Below are 22,919 nucleotides of genomic sequence, written 5' to 3'. Positions count from 1 at the left end.
AATCCTCACTCTGCTGTGAAGCTCCCAGTTAGGCCACAGACCCCCCCCCCCCCAGCTGAACCTGCCTTGCATGGTGGTTGTGGCTGTGAAGCTAAAAGGCTTCCTGGATGTCCTTGGATGAAGGTCAGCGCTTTGCAGAGTGGCGGAGCCCAGGACAGGGAGCAGCCTGGGGCATCTGCTGGGCCCCCTCCCAGCAGTCTTCCTCAGGTGCAGAGAAGTTGAGCTGGGCAGCATGTGAGGTCATCCTGGGCAGGCAGGTGCTGCGGGGAGAAGCAATTTTTCAGCTCAGAACATATAGGTGAATTGCAGGCGAAATATAGTTCAGGCTTGTGGGCTTCTGAAGTACTAGTTCCCCTCTACTCAGCACTGGTTAGGCCTCATCTGGAGTACCGTGTCCAGTTCTGGGCACCACACTTTAAGAAGGATGCAGACAAACTGGAGAGGGTTCAGAGGAGGGCAACAAAGATGATCAGGGGACTGGAAACAAAGCCCTGTGAGGAGAGACTGAAAGAACTGGGCATGTTTAGCCTTGAGAAGAGAAGACTGAGGGGAGGTAGGATAGCGCTCTTCAAGTACTTGGAAGGTTGTCACAGAGAGGAAGGCCAGGATCTCTTCTCCATCATCCCAGAGTGCAGGACACGGAATCATGGGCTCAAGTGACAGGAAGCCAGATTCCGGCGGAACATCAGGAAAAACGTCCTGACTGTTAGAGTAATGCGACAAGGGAACCAATGAGCTAGGGAGGCGGTGGGTTCTCCCACACTGGAGGCACTCAAGACAAGACTGGGCAGCCACCTGTCGGGGATGCTCTGACTTGGATTCCTGCACTGAGCAGGGGGTTGGGCTCGAGGGTCTTGCAGACCCCTTCCAACCCTATTATTTTATGATTCTATGATAAGAGCAGCTTTCTGGGACGGGATCCTGCTGCAGCACTTGAAAAATGATGACGGCCTCTGGCAGTTGAACAGCTTGCTGTGTGCATATGCACGCATGCGCGCGCACACACACACTCCAGAGGGGCTTGCCCTGCTGCGTAATCATGACTTTCCCCTGGCCATGGAGGGGCCAAGATGGAATCAAAGCACTGGGCAAACCCAACATGCTGCTGCTCTTGGAATGTTAAGCAGGCAGGACAGCAGCTGTAACACCCCCTTTTTCCTCTGCAAAGCGAAAGCCTGCAGGGGGAAGGGGAGGGAGGCTGTCCAGAGGCAGGAGCACTCCTCTAAGGCGCTGTTGCAAGCTCCCCCCTCCTGGGCTCCTGCATGGACCCCATGCCCACAGGCCGACCTCCCCCCTCTTCTGCTGGGGCCAGGCAGGCTGAACAAGCCCCGCCTGCCTTGCTGCTGCCTTAATCCTAGAAGCTGTGCACTGCTGGATATCCCTGGTGCCAGGCGTTGCTGCCTTCCTGGCTGTATTTCCCGGGGGCTCCCTCCTCCCCTTCAGGATAAGCCCATTTTCTTCATGGTGCCCCCTCCCATTTTACTTGCAGGACCAAGACCTGCTGGCTCCTCTGCATCAGCAGAAGACAGGCAATGGTGGGGACTAACTGCACTCTCCCCTTACTCTCTGCTTGGGCGTTTAATCCCTCTGCCAATGTGGTTGATGATGGAGGACACTTTCCAAGTGCCGAGTGCTTTGCAAGATAGCCGTGCTCCCCTGTATACTCTGCAAGCCCTCATTCATTTCCAGCGCCGCACTTGAATGGCTAGATTTCTGGGACAGCTTGGACCTATGGCACTGAGCATCGTGGGTTAGCTCAGAATGTGCTCCATTGCTAGCAGATGAAGCAGGAGATGCTCTCCTCGTTCCCGTTCCTCATGTCATTTAGATGGCAGGCTCTGCTCCGCCTTGGCTTTCTTATATTCTTGGCCACTGAAAAATATTAAGCATAACTAGCTGTGGGTGTACAAAGAGGGCGGAATAACAAAGACTTGAATCTGCTGTTGTGCTTTGTCCTTGGTGTTCGTGTTCGAAAATATGCAATCTGTCTGAAGATGAGCTTTGCTGAAGGCCGCCCGTGCTGTTCTTGGCTTGACCATGGCTGCCGGTCCAGCGTTCTCAGCGGGAAGCTCCGTCAAGGTCATGCAAAGGACCCTCACTTGCCTTCTGTGGGGGTTCCAGAGAGGGCAGCCTGGACAGGCCCCCCCTCTCCCTGCCCCCCTCCAGCTGCCCTTGTCTCCATCTCTCATGGGGGAGGGGGCAGAGAGCCACCGGGGCCACTCTCTCCAGTGAGCCCCCCACCCCACTTTGTGCTCGGGCTGTCAGGATAGCTGGTATGTGCTGAGCCAGGTGTATGCCCTCCAGATGTGTTGAACTACAACTCCCATCATCCCCAGCCAGCATAGCCAACAAAGCAGACCACATCTGGAGGGTGCCAGGTTGGGGAAAGCCATGTGGAGCTATTTGGGGCTGAGATGCAGAGCAAGGAGGCTGCTCCCACTGCCGCAAACCCCACGTTACTCTGCGGGCTCAGCCTGGCCAGGGCTCCCTCCTCTGCGCCTTCCCTCTGGCTGGGGACTCCCTTCTGTGAAGTCTTCCCCCCACCCCGGCACTGCTGTCTGTGTTCCTCCCCTCTGCTCTCCCCTGCAGGTCGCTCCGTCCCCCGTTCCCTCCAGCTGCCGGGGGGGGGGGCGGCTCCCATCCAGCTTCTCCCTGAGGGAAAGGCTGGAGCAGGAGGTGTCCCTGCCCCAACTGGCTGAGCCACCTGGTGGCCCCAGCAGCCCCTCGGTGCTCTTGCATGGGAGCCCTCGGAAGCCCCACCGGTGAGGAGGGGCGGCTTGTGGCCGAGAAGTCTGGTCCTGGAGCCACAGCCAGGGCGCCGTCCTCCTGTCCCGCCCCCATCCGGCGCTGGGGCCTCCAGAGGCGGGGTCCCGAGCTGCGGCTGGGGAAGCTGCCCCGTGCCACCAGAACTGGCATTCTCGCGGGTGCCAGACTCGGCCGTGCGGCCTGCCAGCAGAGGCGGCGCCATGTGCCAGCCCGGCTGTGCTGGCTGCCTTGCAGGCCCATCACAAGCTGCCTCAGCCGGGCTGGGCTGCCAGAGGCTCAGCCTTCTCTTGGCCCCCGCCTACTGGTCTCGGTCAGAGCCTCTTCAGCAGAACCGTGCCTGAAAACCAACTGCCTGTCCAGGAGAACGTTCCGGTTGCCCTGGACAACCCCCGGTGGGCCTACGGTGCCGGGAGGGCAGGGACAGCCAGCTGGCCAAGCGCGGCGACCTCCGTGGTGTTGCCCGCAGAGGCTGTGCGCCCTCGGAGTGAGGGCAGGCGGGAGGGCCTGGCCAGGCCCTCGGCCCCTCCTGCAGTGTGGCCCGCCCCTCTTCCTCCGAGGCTTGCACTCAGCAGCTGGTCTGCCCAGACCTGTGCTGCACTGCCTCGGACTGCAGGTGGGGCTCCCCTGCGTCAGCGCTCCTCCAAACCAGCAATCCCAGTTGCTGCACATAGAAGATCAGCATGTCAGGGACATACAGCTCTAGCTGAGCTCTCTCCCTGGCAGGCGCATTCCGCATGCGCAGTCTGAAGCGATTAGACTATCAGCGGCTGCCACTCATCCTGATGGCTGTGCGTTGCCGTCAGTGTCAGAGACAGCAGTGTGCGGGAGGGCGCTGCTGCGCTCGTGCCTGACCGGGAGGGCTCCCCATAGGTTGGCCACTGTGGGAACGGAATGCTGGGAGAAAGGCCGTCGGTCTGATCCAGCAGGGTCTTAAGTTCCTGGAGATGAGATGAGCACTTCGTCTGCAGCTTGTGTGAATGAGGCGTAAGAGACAGAGATGGAAAGGATTTGGGGGGTGGGGCAGCGGGAAGGATCCTGACCTGGCCCTTCTCTGCTTGCTATAACCAGTAGGCAGCACACCCCACACATACAATGCCACGCAGTCTGGAGTGGCACAGCCCAGACACAGGTGGACCACAACATCCACAGGTTGTGCCAGCAAGGCCTCTCTTCATCATCCCCGTGGCTGGCTGCTCCATGGCATGGCCTGGCATGGGTTGCCGGGAACAGGGTGTTGCCATGGCTGGAAGCCTGCACTGCATGCTGAGCCCTCTGAGCGGAGCTGCTGCTCTTGGCCGCTCGGACGGTGTGCTTTGGCCAGGCGCTGCTTCAGCCGGGGAAGGGCTGCCCTCCTGGTGTGTGGGCGGCTTCGCAAAGTCCACCTGTCCCTGCTGTGTCTGCCTGAGCGGGTCTCTGTGTGGACGGGCAAAAGGGCTCTGGGCCTGAGAGGGTTACAGCCGGCTGCCCGCTCTCACCCCACTTGGCGGCCCGCCGACACTTGCTAGCTCAAGAAGACTTTGCTCGCGCCCAGTCCTTGAGACGCCGAGATTAGCGGCAGCTGAGGGAAGGCTGCTGACGCCCTGGCTGGACTCTGGAGGGCACGCCCCTTGGGTGTGCTGCGGCCCCCTGCTCATCTTCCGCCTTTTCTCCTCTCTTCCAGGTTGGCTCCCCGTGGCCACAGCAGCCTCTGCATCCTCTGGGACGCGTCGCCCCTGGTGATGAGCTGGTGTCAGCCTTGGCAGGGGTGGGCTGCGTGATTGGAGCCTGGTGCCCTGGGGGACTCAGTGGAGCTGCTCTGCCAGTCCTGGGCACTTCCCCAGTGATGGTCGAGAGCTGGTGACTGGTGCCACTGGACTGCCCGACAGCCCCACGCAGCCGGCACTGTCCCAGGTGGCGCTGGTGGCTGCAGCTGCGCCATGCCGGCAACAAAGTTTGGCGCAGCAGACTATGCCATTTTTGTGCTGCTGTTGGTGTTCTCGGCAGGCATCGGGCTGTTCCATGCACTGAGCGGTGGGAAGCAGCGCACTACCCAGGAATTCCTGCTGGCCAATCGCAGCATGACCTTCTTGCCTGTGGCCCTCTCGCTGCTTGCCACCTTCCAGTCAGCTGTGGCCATCCTGGGTGTCCCCTCCGAGATCTATCGCTTTGGGACCGAGTACTGGTTCCTTGGGTGCTCCTACTTCTTGGGGCTCCTCATCCCAGCTCACGTCTTCATCCCAGTCTTCTACCGCCTGCGCCTAACCAGCACCTATGAGGTGAGTGCCGGGGCTGGGTGGTGCACAGGTGGGACGGGGTGTGAGGACTGGCGTCAGAATTGCCCTGTGCTGAATCAGAGCCACGGTCCACTGTGCCTTCTGACCTCCACCGCAGGCAGAGCACAAAGGTGACACCCAGTCTCTGTGGCTGAGCTCTCAGTGCCGCTCCTTCGGGTTATGAGGGAAGTGCCCACCAAGCCTTGGGAGCGTGGTGTGGAAGCGTCGCCATAATGAGGGGGGCGACGGAGTGGATGGGAGAGTGCCAGCCCCATGTCCCCCCCTCTCCCCCCCAACCCCTTTCAGTCTTTCCCTCTGCCCCAGGCTCCCCAGTCCTGCAACTCAGCCATGTCAGATGCATTGCCTCTTGTGCTCCCCTCTGCGTTCGCCCCCATCCCTAGCCCTGCACTTTCAGGCCTAACCTCCGAGCGCGTCACTAGACATGTAGACAGGGGTGAGCTGGCAGGCATTGTGTACTCGGACTTCCAAAAGGCTTTTGGCAGAGTCCCTCACCAACGACTCCCGAGCAAACCTAGCAGTCATGGAATCGGGGGACGGGTCCTCCTATAGATTGGTAACTGGTTAAAGAACAGAAAGCAGAGAGTAGGAATGAATGGTAAATTCTCCCAATGGAGGGAAGTAAACGGGGTCCCACAGGGATCTGTATTAGGACCAAAGCTTTTCAGCCTGTCCATAAGTGATCTGGAATTAGGAGTGAGCAGTGAAGTGGCCAAGCTTGCACATGACACCAAATTATTTACAGTGGATAAAACAAAAAGGGATTGTGAAGAGCTCCACGAGGATCTCTCTAAACTGGGAGAATGGGCATCAAAATGGCAAATGTGGTTCAATGTAAGCAAGTGTAAAGCGATGCATGTTGGGGCAAGAAATCCCAGCTACACATATATGCTGATGGGATCTGAGCCAGCGGTGACATACTAAAAGAGAGATCTTGAGGTTGTGGTGGACAGCTCAATGAAATATGAACCCAATGTGCAGTAGCAGTGAAAAAGATGAATTTTCATTAGGAAAAGAATAAAAAATAAAATGGGTCATTTATTGTTGTTTGGAGTGAACATAAAATAGCCAAGATCATCCTGCCCTCGTACGAGTCTACAGAGCAGCTTAGAAAAAAGTGCGTAAGGAGAGATGTGATACAGGTGCACAAACTTAAGCCTGATGTGGAGAAAGTGGATGGGGAGAAGACTTTTCTTCCCATCTGTCATAATAGTGGAACTTCATGGGCCATCCCATGAAACTGAACGGCAGGAGACGTTGCTAGCACAACATCATGTCCTGTGCAAAAACACTTCCCCAAGCTTTCTTGTGTTCAGGGCGTGAAGCATTTCGCTCTTCACTTTCTCTACGCCTCCTTTTTGAAACCTGTCTTCTGGCCCTTCCTCTGTCGTCTCTTCTGAGCCGAGAAGCCCCAGATCTTTTCATCTGTCCTCAGAAGGACATTGATTCCTTTCCACAGATCATGCAAATTGCTACTATCCCCCTTCCTTTAGAAGTCAGGTGACCAGAATGCATAAAATATTCTAAATGCTAAATAAAAATTCTTGGCATACATTTATAACCATATCTGTTGCCCTTGGTGCTTTCCATCACTTTCCTGGCATTTCTGGCCTTCTGGGCCGAGCAGTGACGATTTCAGGGAGCTCCCCGCTGTTCCCCTGAGATCTCACTGCCCCTCGTGCTCTCCCATGAAATAGCAGTGGGCCGAGACAGGGCTTGGAGGAGGGGAGCCACCGCATGTTTCCCTCCATGGCCCGTTTATTCCTGCCATCTCCAGTTCTGTATCCAGTTACCCATCCATTCGAGGACTAGGCTGCTGCTTGCTCTTTTGGGGGGCAGGGGTACAGGTCCCCGGGGGAGGGAGAATTAGGATTGGGGAAAGAGTGTGTAGAAATGGCCCCTGCCCAAAAGTCATTGGCAGCCCCCCCCCGGCTCTGTTTTAGTTTTCAGGGGGGCGGCAGGAGAGCCTGTCGAATGTCTCCCGTGGAGGGCCGGCCTGAGGTCTCGTGGTGGCAGTGCGCCCCACTCACCCGCCCATTTCCCTTGCCGCCCAGCCCGTGCACCTGCATGCCCCCCCGCTTGGCCGGCCAGGTCAGCTGGTCATTTGCTCCTGCCAGCAGGAGCCTCTAGCGGTGGCGGAGGATCCCTGCAGGCAGCTGGGGCACCAGGCAGGAGCAAGGGGCCAGCTGGCCGCCCTAGCAAGACACGGAGCGGCTGGCCAAGCGGGAAGGCTGGGCGGGCAGCAGCTGAAGGCCTGGCCACCCGCGATGGGAAGAAGTGGCGGCCCCTGGCAGGGCAGGGTGGCGCGATCCGCTGCCTTTCCCGCTCCGCCCCGGGATGCGGGCACTTGACCCCGCGCGGTGGTGGGGCCGGCCCTGCCCGCATGCACTGTGTAGCTCGGTCTGAAGCTTTTTGGAAGCCCAGGTACGTGACGGTTGGGTAGGAGGCAATTTGTGGGGTGCACGTGGGGTGGGGGACTCTCCTGCATGCGCATACAGGGGGTGTCACCCTTTGCTCCAGGTTCGGCCTGCGTGGGGGGATCTCTCCCCGTGCCTGCTGCGAGTTGCTGGGCCAGCAAGGGAATCGAGAGGTGCCTGGGGCAGGGCTGTGGGGTAGGGTGTCCGCCACTTCCCTCCCAGCCACACCCTCCTTGGGGACTCTCCAGCCCCACCGGTGCTGCCGCCTGCCTGCCCGGCTCGTGGCGCTGCCCCTGCCCGGTCCTGGATGTGGCCTTGCCCTGGCTCCCTGGGCACGGGGCCTGGCCGGGCAGCCCTCCTCTGGCCGTGGCCTTCCCACTGGCTCTCCCTAACTGCACCTCTGTGTCCTCCCAGTACCTGGAGCTGCGTTTCAACAAGGTGGTGAGGATCTGTGGAACGGCCACCTTCATCTTCCAGATGGTGAGTACTGGAAGCACTGCAGTCGCTCTTGATCTGGCCACGGGAGCGACCTGGCTCTCAGGCCCTGCGCCAAGTCCCTTGCCACCTTGCCGAAGAGTGCCGGAAGGTTCCTGCTGGCCAGACCCCAGGGGGCCTCTCCACTCCCACATCCTGCTCCCACAGTGGCCAACCAGAGGCTCGGCCAGGAAGCCCACTGGCAGGGCAGGAGCGCAGCAGCCCCCCTGCCCCTCTCACTCGTCTTCCTCTCCTGCGCTCCGGCTTGCAGCTCACGTCCTCGCAGGGCCGTGCCGCTCATCTTGTCCTGCCTGATGAAACACAGGAGTGGAGGGGCAGTTCCCTCCTGTTGCCGCAGCGCCAGCCATCAACCTGTTTTTGTTGCTTCGGGGGGGGGGGGGTACGCTGGCCCCTGGCCAGCCTTTCCGAAGCACCACAGGCTCACCTTCCCTCTGCCTTCTGCCTGGAGGACAGGGGGAAGGCCCAGGTTCAAATCCTTGCTCAGCCATGAAGCTGAGAAAGCCCCCCCACCCCAAGTTGTTTTAAATAAATAAAAAGCTCTCTGGATGGCCTCAAGCAAGTCCCCCTCTCTCGCCTGATCTCTTGGTGGGGGGGTAGGGTGGGATGAACATGCAGCAGCAGAATTCCAGTTGCCCGCTGGGAACGCCGTCCCCAGGGAAGATCTGGCAGGAGGCACAGGGGTTCGAGGCCTTGGGGAAAGGGCCCCTTAAGAGCCTGTGGGACGCAGGGGGGCAGGGCAGGGAGAAGCCAGCAGACGTGGCTCTGCCCGCCCCCCCCAGCTCCCTCCAGCCCGAGGGAGCAGGGCCAGGCGTGCTCCAGCAACAGCGCTGCCCCCTGCCCACAGGTGGTGTACATGGGAGTCGTCCTCTACGCCCCAGCGCTGGCTCTCAATGCAGGTGAGCAAAGGGCCTGATCCTAGGGGGGCCGAGAGAGGAGTGGGGCGCCCCCCTTCCCTGTGGGAAGCAGGGGAGGGCAGGAAGAGCTGCCCTTTAAAACCGCAAGCAGGGAGTGGGAAGGGGGGCCCGTCGGCTGCCCAGGAGTGGCTGGAGCAGGGTGGAGGAAGCCGGGCGCCGCGGCCCCGAAGGGGCCTCACTCGGCCGCCTGCTGGGCGGAGGGGCTCTGCGAGCGGGCTCCTCCCTGAGGATCCTTTCTTGGTTGCAGTGACCAACTTTGACCTCTGGGTCTCAGTGCTGACCATCGGCCTGGTCTGCACCCTCTACACCACCCTGGTGAGTGCTGACCCCACGCGCGGAGGGGGCCGCCTGAGCCCTCCGCCTCCTCCCCACCAGGCGCGCCTGTGCTTTTCCTCCCCACCCTCCTGGGGCCCTGGGCTGGTTTCCCTGCCCCAGGGGTGCTGGAGAGTGGCGCCCTTCTCGCCTGGCCCCCTGCCCTGCCCTGCCCTGCCCCAGCCGCTCTGCCCCCTCCCATTGACCAGGCCCCCGTCCTTCCCTTCGCAGGGCGGCCTCAAAGCTGTGATCTGGACAGACGTGTTCCAGACGTTCGTCATGTTTGCAGGGCAGGTGGCGGTGATCGTGGTGGGCACCGTCAAGGTGGGCGGCATGGGCCGCGTCTGGCAGTTGGCTGCTGAGCAGGGCAAAGTGTCAGGCATGGAGTAAGTGTGGCTGGGCGGGCCCCCCATCTCTGCCCCCCAGGTGCACTGTGGGGCCCCTCGGCCCAGGCGGCCTCGAGGATGGGGAGCATGTGCTCTTGCCGTCTGACATCCCTCTTCTGCAGCCTGGACCCGGACCCTTATGAGCGGCACACCTTCTGGACGCTGGCCTTCGGGGGCATCTTCATGATGCTCGCGCTCTATGGGGTGAACCAGGCGCAAGTCCAGCGGTACCTGAGCTCCCGCTCGGAGCGCCAAGCGGTGCTGTGAGTATGAGCGGCGAGCTGCGGGGCCTGCGTGTGTGTGGTGCGCGCCGGACCGCGCTGGACCGCCACGTGGCCCCCGCCATCCTGGTGCCTTAGTCCAGGGTGGAAGCAGGACGTGGGGGCAGCTGGGGGCTGCGTGCCTGGCTGCTCCAGCGGGCCCCTGCCTTGCCCCCCCAGCTCCTGCTACGCCGTGTTCCCCTGCCAGCAAATCGTGCTGTGCCTCAGTTGCCTCACCGGCCTGGTTATGTTTGCCTACTACCAGGAGCATCGGCTGTCCCAGGAGCAGAGCGCCGCCTCACCCGATCAGGTGGGTCAGGTTCTCGCGGCCCGCACCACACCTGGGGCTGAGACGGGCCTCGACTGCGCGCCACGGCCCTCTGGCGCCAAGGGCCTCTTTCCTCCCCCCCCCCCCCGGCCCGCACCCTCACAGGCTGAGAGGCCGGCGGCAGAGTCTCCCTCGGTAGAAGCTCCCAGGTGTGGCTGGAGTCCTTGCAGGGGGAGGGAGGGGGTGTTCCCTCCAGAAGCTGATGCTGATGATGCCGCCGACAGCCACTGTTTTGCTGCGGATTTTTGTCCTGCGTGCCCCGGATGCTCTTCGCCTGGCTGTTCTGGATCCACGCCAACCGTGGTGCCATTTCGACCCATCTGACTCGCAGCACTGATTGTGCGTGCCCCCCCGCTCCTTCTCACCCCATGCCCTCCGCTTTGCAGTTGGTCCTCTACTTCGTGATGGATGTGCTGCAGGAAGTGCCCGGCCTCCCCGGCCTCTTTGTGGCTTGCCTCTTCAGCGGCTCCCTGAGGTGAGTCTCTTCTCATTGGCCCCAGGGCAAGGTGCCATCTTGGGGGACATCCTGGCCTCACTCTGCCACACACACACACACACACACCCATTCTCTCTCTCCCGGCAGCACCATCTCCTCAGCCTTCAACTCCTTGGCAACAGTGACCATGGAGGACCTGATCCGCCCATATGTGGCCAGCATTCCCGAGGGACGTGCCACGCTCTACTCCAAGTTGCTGGGTGAGGTGCATTTCTGTGGGGCTGGAGGAAGTGGGGGAGAAATGGGGGCAGATGCAGCCCCAGAACAGGGACACTGATCCCAGGCCCCCTTCTCTCCCCAGCTCTGGGCTACGGACTCCTCTGCCTGGGCATGGCATACCTCTCCTCTATGATGGGCTCCGTGCTGCAGGTGAGGGCGCAGCATGGCCGTGAAGGGGCAGGCAGGCACCTCTGGGTGTCCAAACACCGCCTCATTCCTGTCCTGTGTGCTTAGCCTCTGGGCAGCCCCCTACCCTGCTCCCCACACCACTTTGTTTCTCTTGCTTCCCCACATCTTGCTGTTAGTGGCCAATGAGTCCAGCCCATGGCTGGTTCTAGTGGCCATGGGAGGGCATTCAACCCATGAGAGTCATGGAATGTGGGCTGGGAAGACCCAGGAGCCCCCTGGTCCAGGACCCCCACCAAACCCCAGCACTCTCCTCTCTCCCATGTCTGACCCACTGTCTTAGTCCTCCAAGGCCTTCGGCGTGTGGCAAGAGCCCAGCCTGCGGAGCAGAGAGCCAGCTGCACGCATGCTGCAGCGCGATGCCCAAAGGGCGGCATCCTTGAGAGGGGCAGTCCCTTCTGGCCTTGTTGGGGTGGGGCTCGTCAGCCGCTGAGCATGAGAAAATCATCCCCCATCTCATCCTCAAGGGCACTTTCTTGGGGCGCAACCCCACACTACCCATCCCTCCGCCTGCAGTTGTGGAGGTCCCTGAAAAGGAGCAGGGGCTTCTGTCTGCAGCACTTCTTTGCCTCCTTGGTTTTTCTTCTTCATGTCACCCTCCTTGATCTCTTCTGGCCCATTGGTTTTCCTTACCTTGCCAACAAAGTCGCCTCCTGGTCCCTCACCCTCCTTCTCCTGCTTTCATGCCATGTGCTTCCCCATCCTGGCCGCCACCCTCCCCCTTCTGTTGCTTGTGTCTCTTCTTGCTGGCTCAGCGTCTGCACTTGTCCCCCCCCCCCCAGTTCTGGGCCAGGGCAAGAGACCAGGGGCTGAGCCAGGGACCAGCTGGCCCATTTTCACTCCCTGCTTCCATTTCTGAGAGCTTTCTGAGTGTATTATAAATACATAATTCTGTGGCCTTCCCAGCAGACGGCAGAGTTTTTTCTGTCCTGACCCTCCCTCTCCCTTTTCAAATGGTGATGTGATTAGGGCTGCAGCTTATATTCAGTTGATTAGAGTAGATGACTAACAGCCTTTAGTTTCATTAAAAAGGTTAGTCTGATTCATCAGGCATAACTTTCTTTTAATTGCAAACTGCCGGTGGCAGGTTCCATCTCGGAAGAGGCTTTCCTGTATCTCCCACAACAGCAGGGGCCCTGTCTACGATTGCCGAAAAACAAGGAGAATGTTTTTTTTTCCTCCTTCAGAAGTATTTTATATTCATGTGCAGATTTAATTCATTTTCAGTACAACAATAAACTTGTTACTCAACGAAGATATTTTCAGTTGGATGATGGTGACTACGGTAGTAGTAATTTTGGGCCGTGGTATTAGATGTGCCTTTATTTAAAGGGAAAGAGCATCAGTGGGGGTGATAATTATAGGGCTCACAGGAGATGGAGAGGGGGAATTCAACCCTTAGAATCATAGAATATTAGGGTTGGAAGGGGCTTATAAGACCGTCCGGTCCAGCCGCCTGCTCAACGCAGGCATCCAAGTCAGAGCATCCCTTGCAGATGGCTGTCCAGCCTCTTCTTGAAGGCCTCCAGTATGGGAGAGCCCACCGCCTCCCTAGGTCATGGGTTCCATTGTTGTATTGCTCTAACAGTCAGGAAGTTTCTCCTGATGTTCAGCCGGAATCTGGCTTCCTGTCACTTGAGCCCATTATTCTGTGTCCTGCACTCTGGAATCGAGAAGAAATCCTGGCCTTCCTCTCTGGGACAACCTTTCAAGTACTTGAAGAGTGCTATCCTATCTCCCCTCAGTCTTCTCTTTTCAAGGCTAAATATGCCCAGTTCTTTCAGTCTCTCTTCATAGGGCTTTGTTTCCAGTCCCCTGAACATCTTCGTTGCCCTCCTCCAAACCCTCTCTGTTGTTGTTGTTGTTCAGTCGTGCAGTCGTGTCCGACTCTTCGTGACCCCATGGACCATAGCACGCCAGGCCTTCCTGTCCTGCGCTCTCTCCCGGAGCGTGCTCAAGTTCATATTAATTGCATCCGTGATGCTATCTAGCCATCTCATCCTCTGCCGTCCCCTTCTCCTTTTGCCTTCAGTCTTTCCCAGCATCAGGGTCTTTTCCAGGGAGTTTTCTCTTCGCATTAGGTGGCCAAAATATTGGAGCTTCAGCTTCATTATCTGTCCTTCCAATGAGCACTCAGGGTTGATTTCCTTTAGGATGGACTGATTTGACTTCCTTGAAGTCCAGGGGACTCGTAAGAGTCTTCTCCAGCACCACAGTTCGAAAGCATCAATTCTTCGGCGCTCAGCCTTCCTTATCGTCCAGCTCTCACAGCCATACATTACTACTGGGAAAACCATAGCTTTGATTAGACGGACCTTTGTCGGCAAGGTGATGTCTCTGCTTCTTACTAGGCTGTCTAGGTTGGCCATAGCTTTCCTCCCAAGGAGCAAGCGTCTTTTAATTTCATGGCTACAGTCACCGTCTGCGGTGATCTTGGAGCCCAAGAACCCTCTCTGCATCCTTCTTAAAGTGTGGTGCCCAGAACTGGACACAGTACTCCAGATGAGGCCTACCCAGTGCTGAGTAGAGGGGAACTAGTACTTCCCGGGATTTGAAAGCTTTGCTATTAATGCAGCCCAAAATGGCATTTGCCATTTTTGCAGCCACATCACATTGTTGGCTCATATTCAGCTTGTGATCGACAACAATGCCAAGATCCTTCTCGCTTGTACTATGTTTGAGCCAAGTATCCCCCATCTTGTAACTGTGCATTTGGTTTCTTTTTTCTAGGTGCAGAACTTGGCATTTATCCCTATTAAATCTCATTCTGTTGTTTTCTGCCCAGCACTCCAGCCTATCAAGATCACTTTGAATTTGGTTTCTGTCTTCCAAAGTATTAGCTATCCCGCCCAATTTTGTGTCATCTGCAAATTTGATCAGCATTCCCTGCACCTCCTCCTCCAGGTCATTCATAAAAATGTTGAAGAGCACTTGGCCCAGCCCTGACCCCTGCGGTACCCCACTCGTTACCTCTCCCCAGTTGGAGAAGGTCCCATTGATAAGCACTCTTTGAGTCCGATTCTGTAGCCAACTGTGGATCCACCGGATCGTTGTTTCATCGAGCGCACTTTGAGCTAGTTTGCTCATCAGGATATCCTGGGGCACTTCGTCGAAAGCTTTGCTGAAGTCAAGGTATGTCTGCAGCATTCCCAGAGTCCACAAGGGAGGTTTTTTGTTGTTGTTCAGTTGTTCAGTCGTGTCCGACTCTTCGTGGCCCCATGGACCATAGCACGCCAGGCCTTCCTGTCCTCCGCTCTCTCCCGGAGTGTGCTTAAGTCCATATTCATTGCATCGGTGATGCAATCTAGCCATCTCATCCTCTGCCGTCCCCTTCTCCTTTTGCCTTCAATCTTTCCCAGCATCAGGGTCTTTTCCAGGGAGTTTTCTCTTCGCATTAGGTGGCCAAAATATTTGAGCTTCAGCATCTGTCCTTCCAATGAGCACTCAGGGTTGATTTCCTTTAGGATGGACTGATTTGACCTCCTTGCAGTCCAGGGGACTCGTAAGAGTCTTCTCCAGCACCACAGTTCGAAAGCATCAATTCTTCGGCGCTCAGCCTTCCTTATAGTCCAGCTCTCACAGCCATATGTTGCTACTGGGAAAACCATAGCTTTGATTAGATGGACCTTTGTCGGCAAGGTGATGTCTCTGCTTCTTACTATGCTGAGATCAGATTCATCTGGCAGGATTTGTTCTTGACAAATCCATGTTGGCTTCGAGTAATCATGGCATTGTTTTCAAGGTGCTTCCAGATGGATTGCTTTATCATGTGCTCCAGAATTTTCCCAGGGATTGATGTCAGACTGACTGGTCTGTAGTTCCCAGGTTCCTCCTTTTTGAAGATAGGGACAACATTAGCCCTCTTCCAGTCATCTGGCACTTCGCCCGTCCTCCATGATTTCTCTGAGATAATAGACAGTGGTTCTGAGAGTTCTTCTGCCAGCTCCTTTATTACCCTGGGAAGTAGTTCATCTAGCCCTGGAGATTTGAACTCATTCGAAGTAATGAGGTGTTCCTTGGCCATATGCCTGTCGATCTCAAGCTGCAATCCTGCCCCTTCAGCCTGTACTTCGCCTTTGCCAGGGGGGTCATAGACCCTCTTTTGGGAGAAGACTGAGCCAAAGTAGGAATTGAGCACCTCTGCCTTTTCTTTGTCATCTGTTATCCTTTTGCCATCCGTATTTAATAGCTGAACCACGTTTTCTTTCCTCTGCCTTTTACTCTGCACGTATCTGAAGAAAGCCTTTTTGTTGCTCTTAGCATCCCTCGCTAACCTCAGCTCATTCTCAGCTGTAGCCTTCCTGACGCCATCCCTGCAATTCTGTGCTACCTGCCTGTACTCTTCCTTTGTTGCTTGGCCTTCCTTCCACTTCCTATATGTGCCCTTTTTTGTTTTCAGGTCATCCCCAAGCTTTTTTTGAAGCCACATTGGCGTCTTCTGTTGTCTTCTGCCTTTTTTCTTGTTGGAATTGTTTGTAATTGTGCCTTTAAAATTTCCTTTTTTAGAATAGAATAGAATAGAATAGAATAGTAATAGGGTTGGAAGGGGCCTACAAGGCCATCGAGTCCAACCCGCTGCTCAATGCAGGAATCCTTTCTCCTCGCCTGCTTCAGTCCTGAGGAAAATCCCTCGCCGGAAGCTTTTGCTTGGATTGGGAGGAGACTCCCGGCTGGCCCCCGGTAATCTTGGGCCAGGTGACCTGCTCTCACTTCTGCCCAGCACCTCGCCTGCCTCATGCGCCTGGAAAGATTGAGCCGCAGTGAGTGAGGGAGAAGCCCCACAGTCATGCCCCGTCGCCCCTTCCCCTTAGGCTGCCATCAGCATCTTCGGCATGGTGGGAGGACCGCTGCTGGGACTCTTCTGCCTGGGCATGTTCTTCCCTTGTGCCAACTCTGTGGTGAGTGTTGTGGCCTAAGGGGCCTGCTCCGTCCTCCCCCTGCATCCCCTCATTGCCCCAGATTTTTAGGGGCGCGTCAAGGCCCCCGCCCCCACGGGGCTGTGGCCCTGGGGAGGACAGGGGCGGGGGGCTTCTTGGGACCAAGGGCTGGGGCTGGGCTGGAGTGCCGAGGGCAGACGTCCCGCTTTCCCCTCAGAAGCGCAGGCATGGTTGCCGTGGGAGCAGCTTACAGCAGTGCTGGGATGTGGGTACCTGTGCCTGGGGGGCGGGTGCTTTAGAGAGTGCGGCCTCTCCCCTCAGCGTGTGTTTCTTCCAACCACTGAGGGGACGTGGCTCTCTCTGCCTCCGGAGGAACCCCTCACGCTCTCTTCCTCCTCTTCCTCCTCAGGGTGCTGTCGCTGGGTTGGTTGCTGGACTGGCCATGGCATTTTGGGTGGGGATTGGAAGCATGGTTGCCAACCTGCAGACCATCCCGCCCGTGCCCAGCATCCCCCCACTTGATGGGAACCTGACTACCGCCATCATGACAACGCTGCTGACCTCCACAACAGCCCCAGAGAGGTGATGGCAAGAGAGGAGCATCTAGTCCCAGCAGCTTCTGGGCGGGTGCGGCGGGGTGGGGTGCACAACGTAGCCCACGAAGAAGCCCAAGCCTGCAGGTGATCCCTATCCAGGGATGGTGTGGCTCTGAAATTCACAGACCGCTCCTTGCAAAATTCTGCACTGCTTTATGAGGGGAGCCCAGACTCGAGGATGTGGCTGGGGCAGGCAGGGGCCTTGTTCTCCGAAACTGCACCTTCTTTCCTAATCTTCCTCGTGGACCCAGCCTGGACAGGATCCAGTAGGTAGTTCTGCCCCAAGGCTCTGTAGCTTCCAGGAGGCACAAGGAGCTTTAGTTCCTCCAGGTGCCTGTCAAGTCTCCCCCCACCGCCCCCTCCAGGGGCCACTTTTTCCACTGCACAGTGCAGATGGTCTTTGCCATGTCTGTTCAACCTGAATCTGACCAGTGCAAGATGTTTGCCAGCACTAAGCAGATGCACCATACACAGCTGAGGATCCTAGGATGCCCCCCTTCGGCTTTGGACTGCCCCCCCCCCCGCAAGTATCTCCCCCCCAGGTGACCACTTAGGTTGCTTGTGCAGGCAGACTAGCCCTGAGCCTAAATGCCCAGTGTGGACTGTGGTGTGCTGTTCTCACTCAGCATAGAGTTCCGCCTCCCCTGCGAGATGCTCCATATATTTGGAAACCAGTGTTCCCCATCTGTTCTCCAGCTATATGTGTCCCGTTTCCCACATCAGTTCCCTTCTCCTGATTTTTCTCTCTCTGTTCCGTGTTGGAGCACCGTATTTATTTGTTTGTTTGTTTATTAAATTTATTAATCGCCCATCTGGCCAGTCACCCAGCCACTCTGGGCAATGCACAACAATAAAAATAGTCTAAAACAATAAAATTCTACAGTAAAAACACCATATTTCTAAAAATACCCTAACCCACCCCAAATGCCTGCCTGAACAATCACATTTTTAATGCGCGACAGAAGCTAATTAAAGAGGGGGCATGGCAGAGTTCCCTAGGGAGGGAGTTCCACAGAGTGGTGGCCACCACAGAGAAGGCCCTCTCCCAGTCTAGCTGTCCTGGCTGATGGGACAGAGAGAAGGCCATCCGAGGCTGATCTTGTTAAGCGGCCTGTCTGGTGCTGCTGGAGGCGCTTCTTGAGATAGGCTGGCTGGAACCATATGGGGTTTTAAAGGTCAAAACCAGCACCTTGAATTTGGCCCGGAAAACAACTGGTAGCCAGTGCAACTCCTTCAGCACTGGAGTGATGTGATCTCGCCGGCGGCTGCCTTTAATCAGGCGAGCCGCCATGTTCTGCACCAGCCTCAGCTTCCGAACCGTCTTCAAGGGTAACCCCATGTAGAGTGCATTACAGTAGTCTAAACGAGAGGAGACCAGGGCATGTACTACTGATGGGAGCAGGTGGTCAGGAAGGAAGGGGCGCAGCCGCCATATCAGATGGAGTTGGTACAGTGCTGTCCGGCTCACAGCTGACCCCTGAGCCTCCACGGACAGCTGGGAGTCTAAAATGACCCCTGGGCTGCGGACCTGGTCTTTCAAGGGTAGCCGTACCCCATTCAACACCAGGTCAACATCCCCCAGCCTCCTCTTGTCTCCCACCAAAAGTACCTCGGTCTTGTCAGGGTTCAGCTTCAGCCTATTCCTCCCCATCCAGCCACTCACCGTCTCCAGACACTTGGACAGGGATTCTACGGCCAACCTTGGTGAGGATTTGAATGAGAGGTAGAGCTGCGTGTCATCCGCATATTGATGACACTGCCCCCCAAACCTGCTGATGATAGCCCCCAGCGGCTTCACATAGATGTTAAATAGCATCAGGGAGAGGATGGAACCCTGTGGCACCCCACAAGTGAGCGGCCACGGGTCCGAAACCTCCTCTCCCAGTGCTACCCTCTGGTACCTGCTGGAGAGGAAGGACTGGAACCACCACAGTACGGTGTCTCCAATGCCCAACCCCTCCACCGGTCCTTAGCATTTACATGACTCAGTGTGCCACATAAATGGCAATTTGTGCTTTGGTCTCTCTGCTCTTATAGTTAGTGGGAGTGGAGCGGATGCCCTCCCCCATGAGCCCTGTGTGGGTTGGGGAGGGGGGCGGATGCTGGAGCCCCTTTCCAGAGGAGATCTCTGAAACAAGACGGAGAGCTCTGCTCCTCTTCCCTGAAAGCCGGTGTGCGAGAGAGGAGGAGGAACTGAGGGCCCCCCAGACAGTGCAGCAAGCGCCCTCAGGCCCGCAGGAGCTGGGGGGTCCTTCTGGTGGAAGAGGACCGCGGTCTGGGGCTCAGCCTCGTTCCAATGGCGGCGGGGACGGGAAGGGGGCTGCTCTGACTGTCACCTGGTGCTCCCTCCAGGCTCACGGGGCTGCGGAAGTTCTACAACCTGTCGTACATGTGGTACAGTGCACACAACTCCACCACCGTCATAGTTGTGGGGCTGCTGGTCAGCTTCCTCACTGGTACGTGGGGTGATTGGGGGGGGGATGTGGGGCTGGGCCGCTGAAGGCTGCCCGGCTCCGCATGTGCCGCACGCATGTTCTGCACGTGGGACAGTGCGGATGGGGCTTGGGAGACTGGGGCAGCCAGAGGAAGCTGCTGTTGCTCCTGGCACCACCACCTCTCAGCACACCCTCCTTCGGTGGAACGTGGCAACCACGGCCTGTGGCATTCCTGTTGTAAGCTGCCACAATAGTTTATAGAAAGGCAGGGAAGAAAATAACGGCGGCAGGGGGTGGGGGGAGGCAAAAGCTTGGAGTACCATGGCGAGGGGGGCGGTCTCCAGCCAGCCTTCCTTCCCCCCCTTCGATTTGCCTTGGGAGAGGGCCTTCCCCCTGGCCCTTGCAGCGGTGGGGGGCAGCTCCATGCCTCCCTGTGGGTGGCGTGAGGCTCGGGGTGGTGCCCCCCCCCTCCAGCCCAGGGCTTGCATGAGGGGGTGTGTGGCTCTGCAGGGCTCCTCCCTCCAGTGATGCCCCCTTCTGTCCGCCACAGGCCCCACGCGTGGGGAGGATGTGAACCCCCACACCATCTTCCCAGTGCTGCCACGCCTACTCTGCTGCTTGCCTGCGCGGTACCGTGCCAAGCTGCGCTGTGGGGTCCGTGACCCTGCAGAGGTAAGTGGGGGGGGCTCTAGGGGTGGTAGAGCCCTGATATGACCTCCCTGTTCTTTGCAGCCCCGAAAAGAAGCACACTATGGCGCGAGAGTTGGGGAGGGCACACTCTCCCGCCACGCTGCCCCCTCCATGGGCTGCATGTTCCATTCGGTGCTCAGAGGTGCCGGCGCCCAAACCCCCCCACAGCACAGAAGAGCCTGCTCGCACCTTCCCTGCCATGCGCTGTGTCGGCTTCACATTCCTAGCCCCTGTTCTGTCATTGGGGGCCCAAGGGCCTGCCCCAGAGTGCCAGATCTCTGCCTTGCCTGCCCTCTGCCATGGGCCCGCCCTCCCCCACTGCTCCATCATGGCTGGTGGTGCTCCCGGCTGACATGCCTAAGCGCAGGTATGAGGGGCCTGGGCCGGAGGTGCGGCCACCCCCTTCTTCCAGGACAGGTTTACAGAGCAGGCGGGTTCTGCCCACCGTGAACCCTGGCTGTGCTCGGACAACCTTCTCCTTCACTTTCCCACCCACGTTGCTTCCGCCACCCCGCTCAGCGCAGGCACCCCGCATCACCCTCCTTCCCCGGCCCTTGTGTTGCCTTCTCCTCCACTGCCCCCCGGCTGCAGAGCCAGGCCCCTGCCCCACCGCTCCTTGAGCGCTCCCTTTCTCCCTAAAGCCGCCCTCCAGCAAACCTTCCCTGGCCTGGGACCCCGCGCTGCCTCCTCACCACACAGCTTGCGTGTCAGTTCCTGGCTTGCCCCTTCCGTGTAGACCCCTGCAAGCCCCCTGGGGCGGGCCTGTGCTGTCGCGCTGGTGCTCTGCAGTGCCTGGCAGGCCGCCACTCGCACGAGCCCTGGGTGGCGTTCTGACCAAGGCTTTGCGATCGTGGCTGTGCGAGGGAGGTGCGCGCTTGAGTTCGGCCAATCCTGCGCAACGCGGGGAGGCGGCCTGGAGCTGCAGGACTGGGGGGTGGGGGGGCCTGGAACGCTGTGCCATGTTGAGCTCGGGGATGGGGCAGGCAGAGTAGAGGGGCCAGGGGGCCGTGTGTGTGGTGCTGGGGAGGGGAGGCTGTGATGCTGCTGCAGCAAGAGCAGTGTTCCGGGAGAGCTGGGGATGGTCGGAGGCTGACTGGCGTTCTCTGTCTCCCTAGGACGGAAGCTGCTCCGGGCCAGCCTCTCCGGCCATGGAGAAAACCAGCAATGGGATGCTGAACGGACTCCCGGAGGGCCTGCCCCCAGGGGGCGACGCCGAGAGCGTGGGGCAGGGTGAGGGGTTTGCCCAGGCCGAGGGAGCCCCCACTCACGTCCTGCGGGAGACAGCTCTCTGAACGGCAGCACTGGCAGGCTGGCCGGCCCTGGGCTCCCTTCGGGCTAGGAGAGCAGTCCCGGCTGTCCCTGTGCGAGGAGCTCTCCCGCACCCGTGTCAGGTCTGGCCCATCATGTGCTGGGCCCCAGAGGAGCTCCTGCCAGCAGCACCAGAGCAGGCCGGGCCAGGCCTCACACGCCAGCCAGCCTGCCTGTGGAGCACCCCTTTCCAGCGCTCAGCACTGCTCCTCTGATCGCATTGTGAATGCGCCAGCCTCCAGGGGAGGGCGGGCAGGGGCCTTAGCCCCCCGGCACCAAGCACACAAGGCCCTGGCAGGGATTTCCATGGCCTCCTAGCGCCGCCTCCCTCCTTCCCCACTCCTCGCCCCTGCGGTCAGATCTCTTCAGCCTACCTGGCCTAGCTGCAGGGCGGGCCTGGCCAAAGAGGCCACTGGATGGTGCAGCAGGGGCACCCGGCTGCCGTGGCCCTCCCACCCTCCTCCCTTCTGCACACAGGGTCCCCTGCAGGGCCTCCTCGCGCCAGGAGGCGCTGCGCAGAGGGCGGCCAGGGCTGCTCGTTCCAAAGCCCTGCGACATTCCTGCTTCCCAGGTGGCAACTCCTCTTCCCCCCCAAGGCCTTGTCTTGGGGGGAGCTGGTTTGGGGGCCAAGCCAAATGTCACCCCTTTCCCCTTGTCATCTCTGTTTTTGTACTCTGCATTTCATGTCTGCGAGAAGCTCTCTATTTTCCTGGTCCTTGTCTTTCTGATGCTCAGCAATGACTGCTGTTAGTAAAAAAAGAAGTTACTTGTGGGCGCTTGTTATTCTGTGCCTGGTGGCTGGGGCAACCCCGCTTCCGCCCTGCCCTGCCCTGCCACCACCTCACTTGTCCCTGGGCTCCCCAGCCAGGCGGCCACTCCTCCCTCACAGAATCCTCCGGTGGCCTTGGGAGGGAGGCGAGAGCTCCAAGCACAAAGCAGGCCGCAGGCAGGGCTGTCCTTGGACTCCCGTCCTCCGAGCACATCACCTCTTTCCCGTCCTGCCCACAGAGGGGTCTGTGAGGCACCCGTGGGGTGGGGCGGGGCAGCTTCAACAGTGGGGCTGATCTGCAGCTGTCACGACTGTACCGTGCTTTTGGAGGGCCAAGCAGGGTTGTGATCCTTGTTTCAACTCTGTGGAACTCTGGTTGGTGGGTTCCTGGTGTCCCCACCTAAGAGATCCTGCACATGGTGAAGGGTGCACCTGTCAGGGATGCTCTGACTTGGATTCCTGCACTGAGCAGGGGGTTGGACTTGATGGCCTTGTAGGCCCCTTCCAGCCCTACTATTCTATGATTCTATGCATAGGGAGGGGGCTGGTGAAGAAATGAGTGCTCTGCTGAGATACAGCTGTGCCCCCACCCCCCTCCAGCAATCCCTGCTCCTTGTGGCCCCACAGCTCCTCCTCGGCACGCTTTCAGGCATGCTCCACATCCTGTTTTGCCCATCCCCCTAACAGCACCAGCCAAGAATTCATTCGACTAAGTATTGCTCCAGGTAGCCACACAGAAAAAGGGGCCCCAACACCATTTGCAATGCAATAAAATAGTTGTGAGGCAGTGAGCAGGCAGCTCCCCCCCCCCCCCGGCCTTTGACCCTAGGGCACCAGCCAGCGTGGGAAGGTGCTAGGGCACCTCCAGCAGCTGCTCGGCGCCGATGCGTCACCTGAGGGGAGGTGCGCCACGCGTACGGCACAACCGTGAGCGGGGCACGGCTCTCTGTGCCCTTCTGCTGTCCAGCTGGCGCACCAGAGTGCTTCCGAGGGACACTCTGTGTTCCAGGAGACCGTGGTGTGGCACGCAAGGGCAGAAGCGAGCTCAAAAAAGCAAACCACCCCCAAACCAGGGGCACCTGCTTGCCAACCCCTGCTGTCACCAATAGGGGACAAGCAGTTCGGGCATGGATGATCTGGAGTTGGGGTGAGGTGGCCATGTTTGCTTGTGACACCAAATTTAGGCTGGTTAAAA

General features: G+C 58.6%; 1 protein-coding gene across 3 annotated transcripts; it reads left to right on the top strand.

The window, feature by feature from the left end:
• Nucleotides 1-4,593: 4,593 nt before the first annotated feature.
• On the top strand, nt 4,594-21,737 carry SLC5A6 (solute carrier family 5 member 6). Of its 3 annotated transcripts, none has more exons than XM_084829563.1 (15): nt 4,594-5,021; nt 7,868-7,933; nt 8,793-8,844; nt 9,110-9,177; nt 9,406-9,560; nt 9,683-9,823; nt 10,001-10,130; nt 10,535-10,623; nt 10,732-10,844; nt 10,946-11,013; nt 15,861-15,947; nt 16,336-16,508; nt 18,875-18,978; nt 19,508-19,629; nt 20,763-21,737. In XM_084829563.1, exons 1-15 carry the CDS (start codon nt 4,683-4,685, stop codon nt 20,937-20,939), a joined length of 1,884 nt encoding a protein of 627 aa, XP_084685689.1. In that variant the 5' UTR covers nt 4,594-4,682; the 3' UTR covers nt 20,940-21,737. The 3 variants fall into 3 exon arrangements, with proteins under 3 accessions (XP_084685689.1, XP_084685688.1, XP_084685690.1); XM_084829562.1 differs by having other exon boundaries at nt 10,373-10,623; nt 20,763-21,729; XM_084829564.1 differs by lacking the exon at nt 15,861-15,947 and having other exon boundaries at nt 20,763-21,729.
• Nucleotides 21,738-22,919: the final 1,182 nt, after the last annotated feature.

Source organism: Heloderma suspectum, chromosome 1 (assembly GCF_057233095.1).
Source record: "Heloderma suspectum isolate Gila_16-S chromosome 1, 16-S_ref, whole genome shotgun sequence".
NCBI classification, from domain to species: Eukaryota; Metazoa; Chordata; class Lepidosauria; order Squamata; family Helodermatidae; genus Heloderma; species Heloderma suspectum.
The sequence above is the reverse complement of the archived record's forward strand: the minus strand, read 5'-3'. Positions and strand labels throughout refer to the sequence as shown.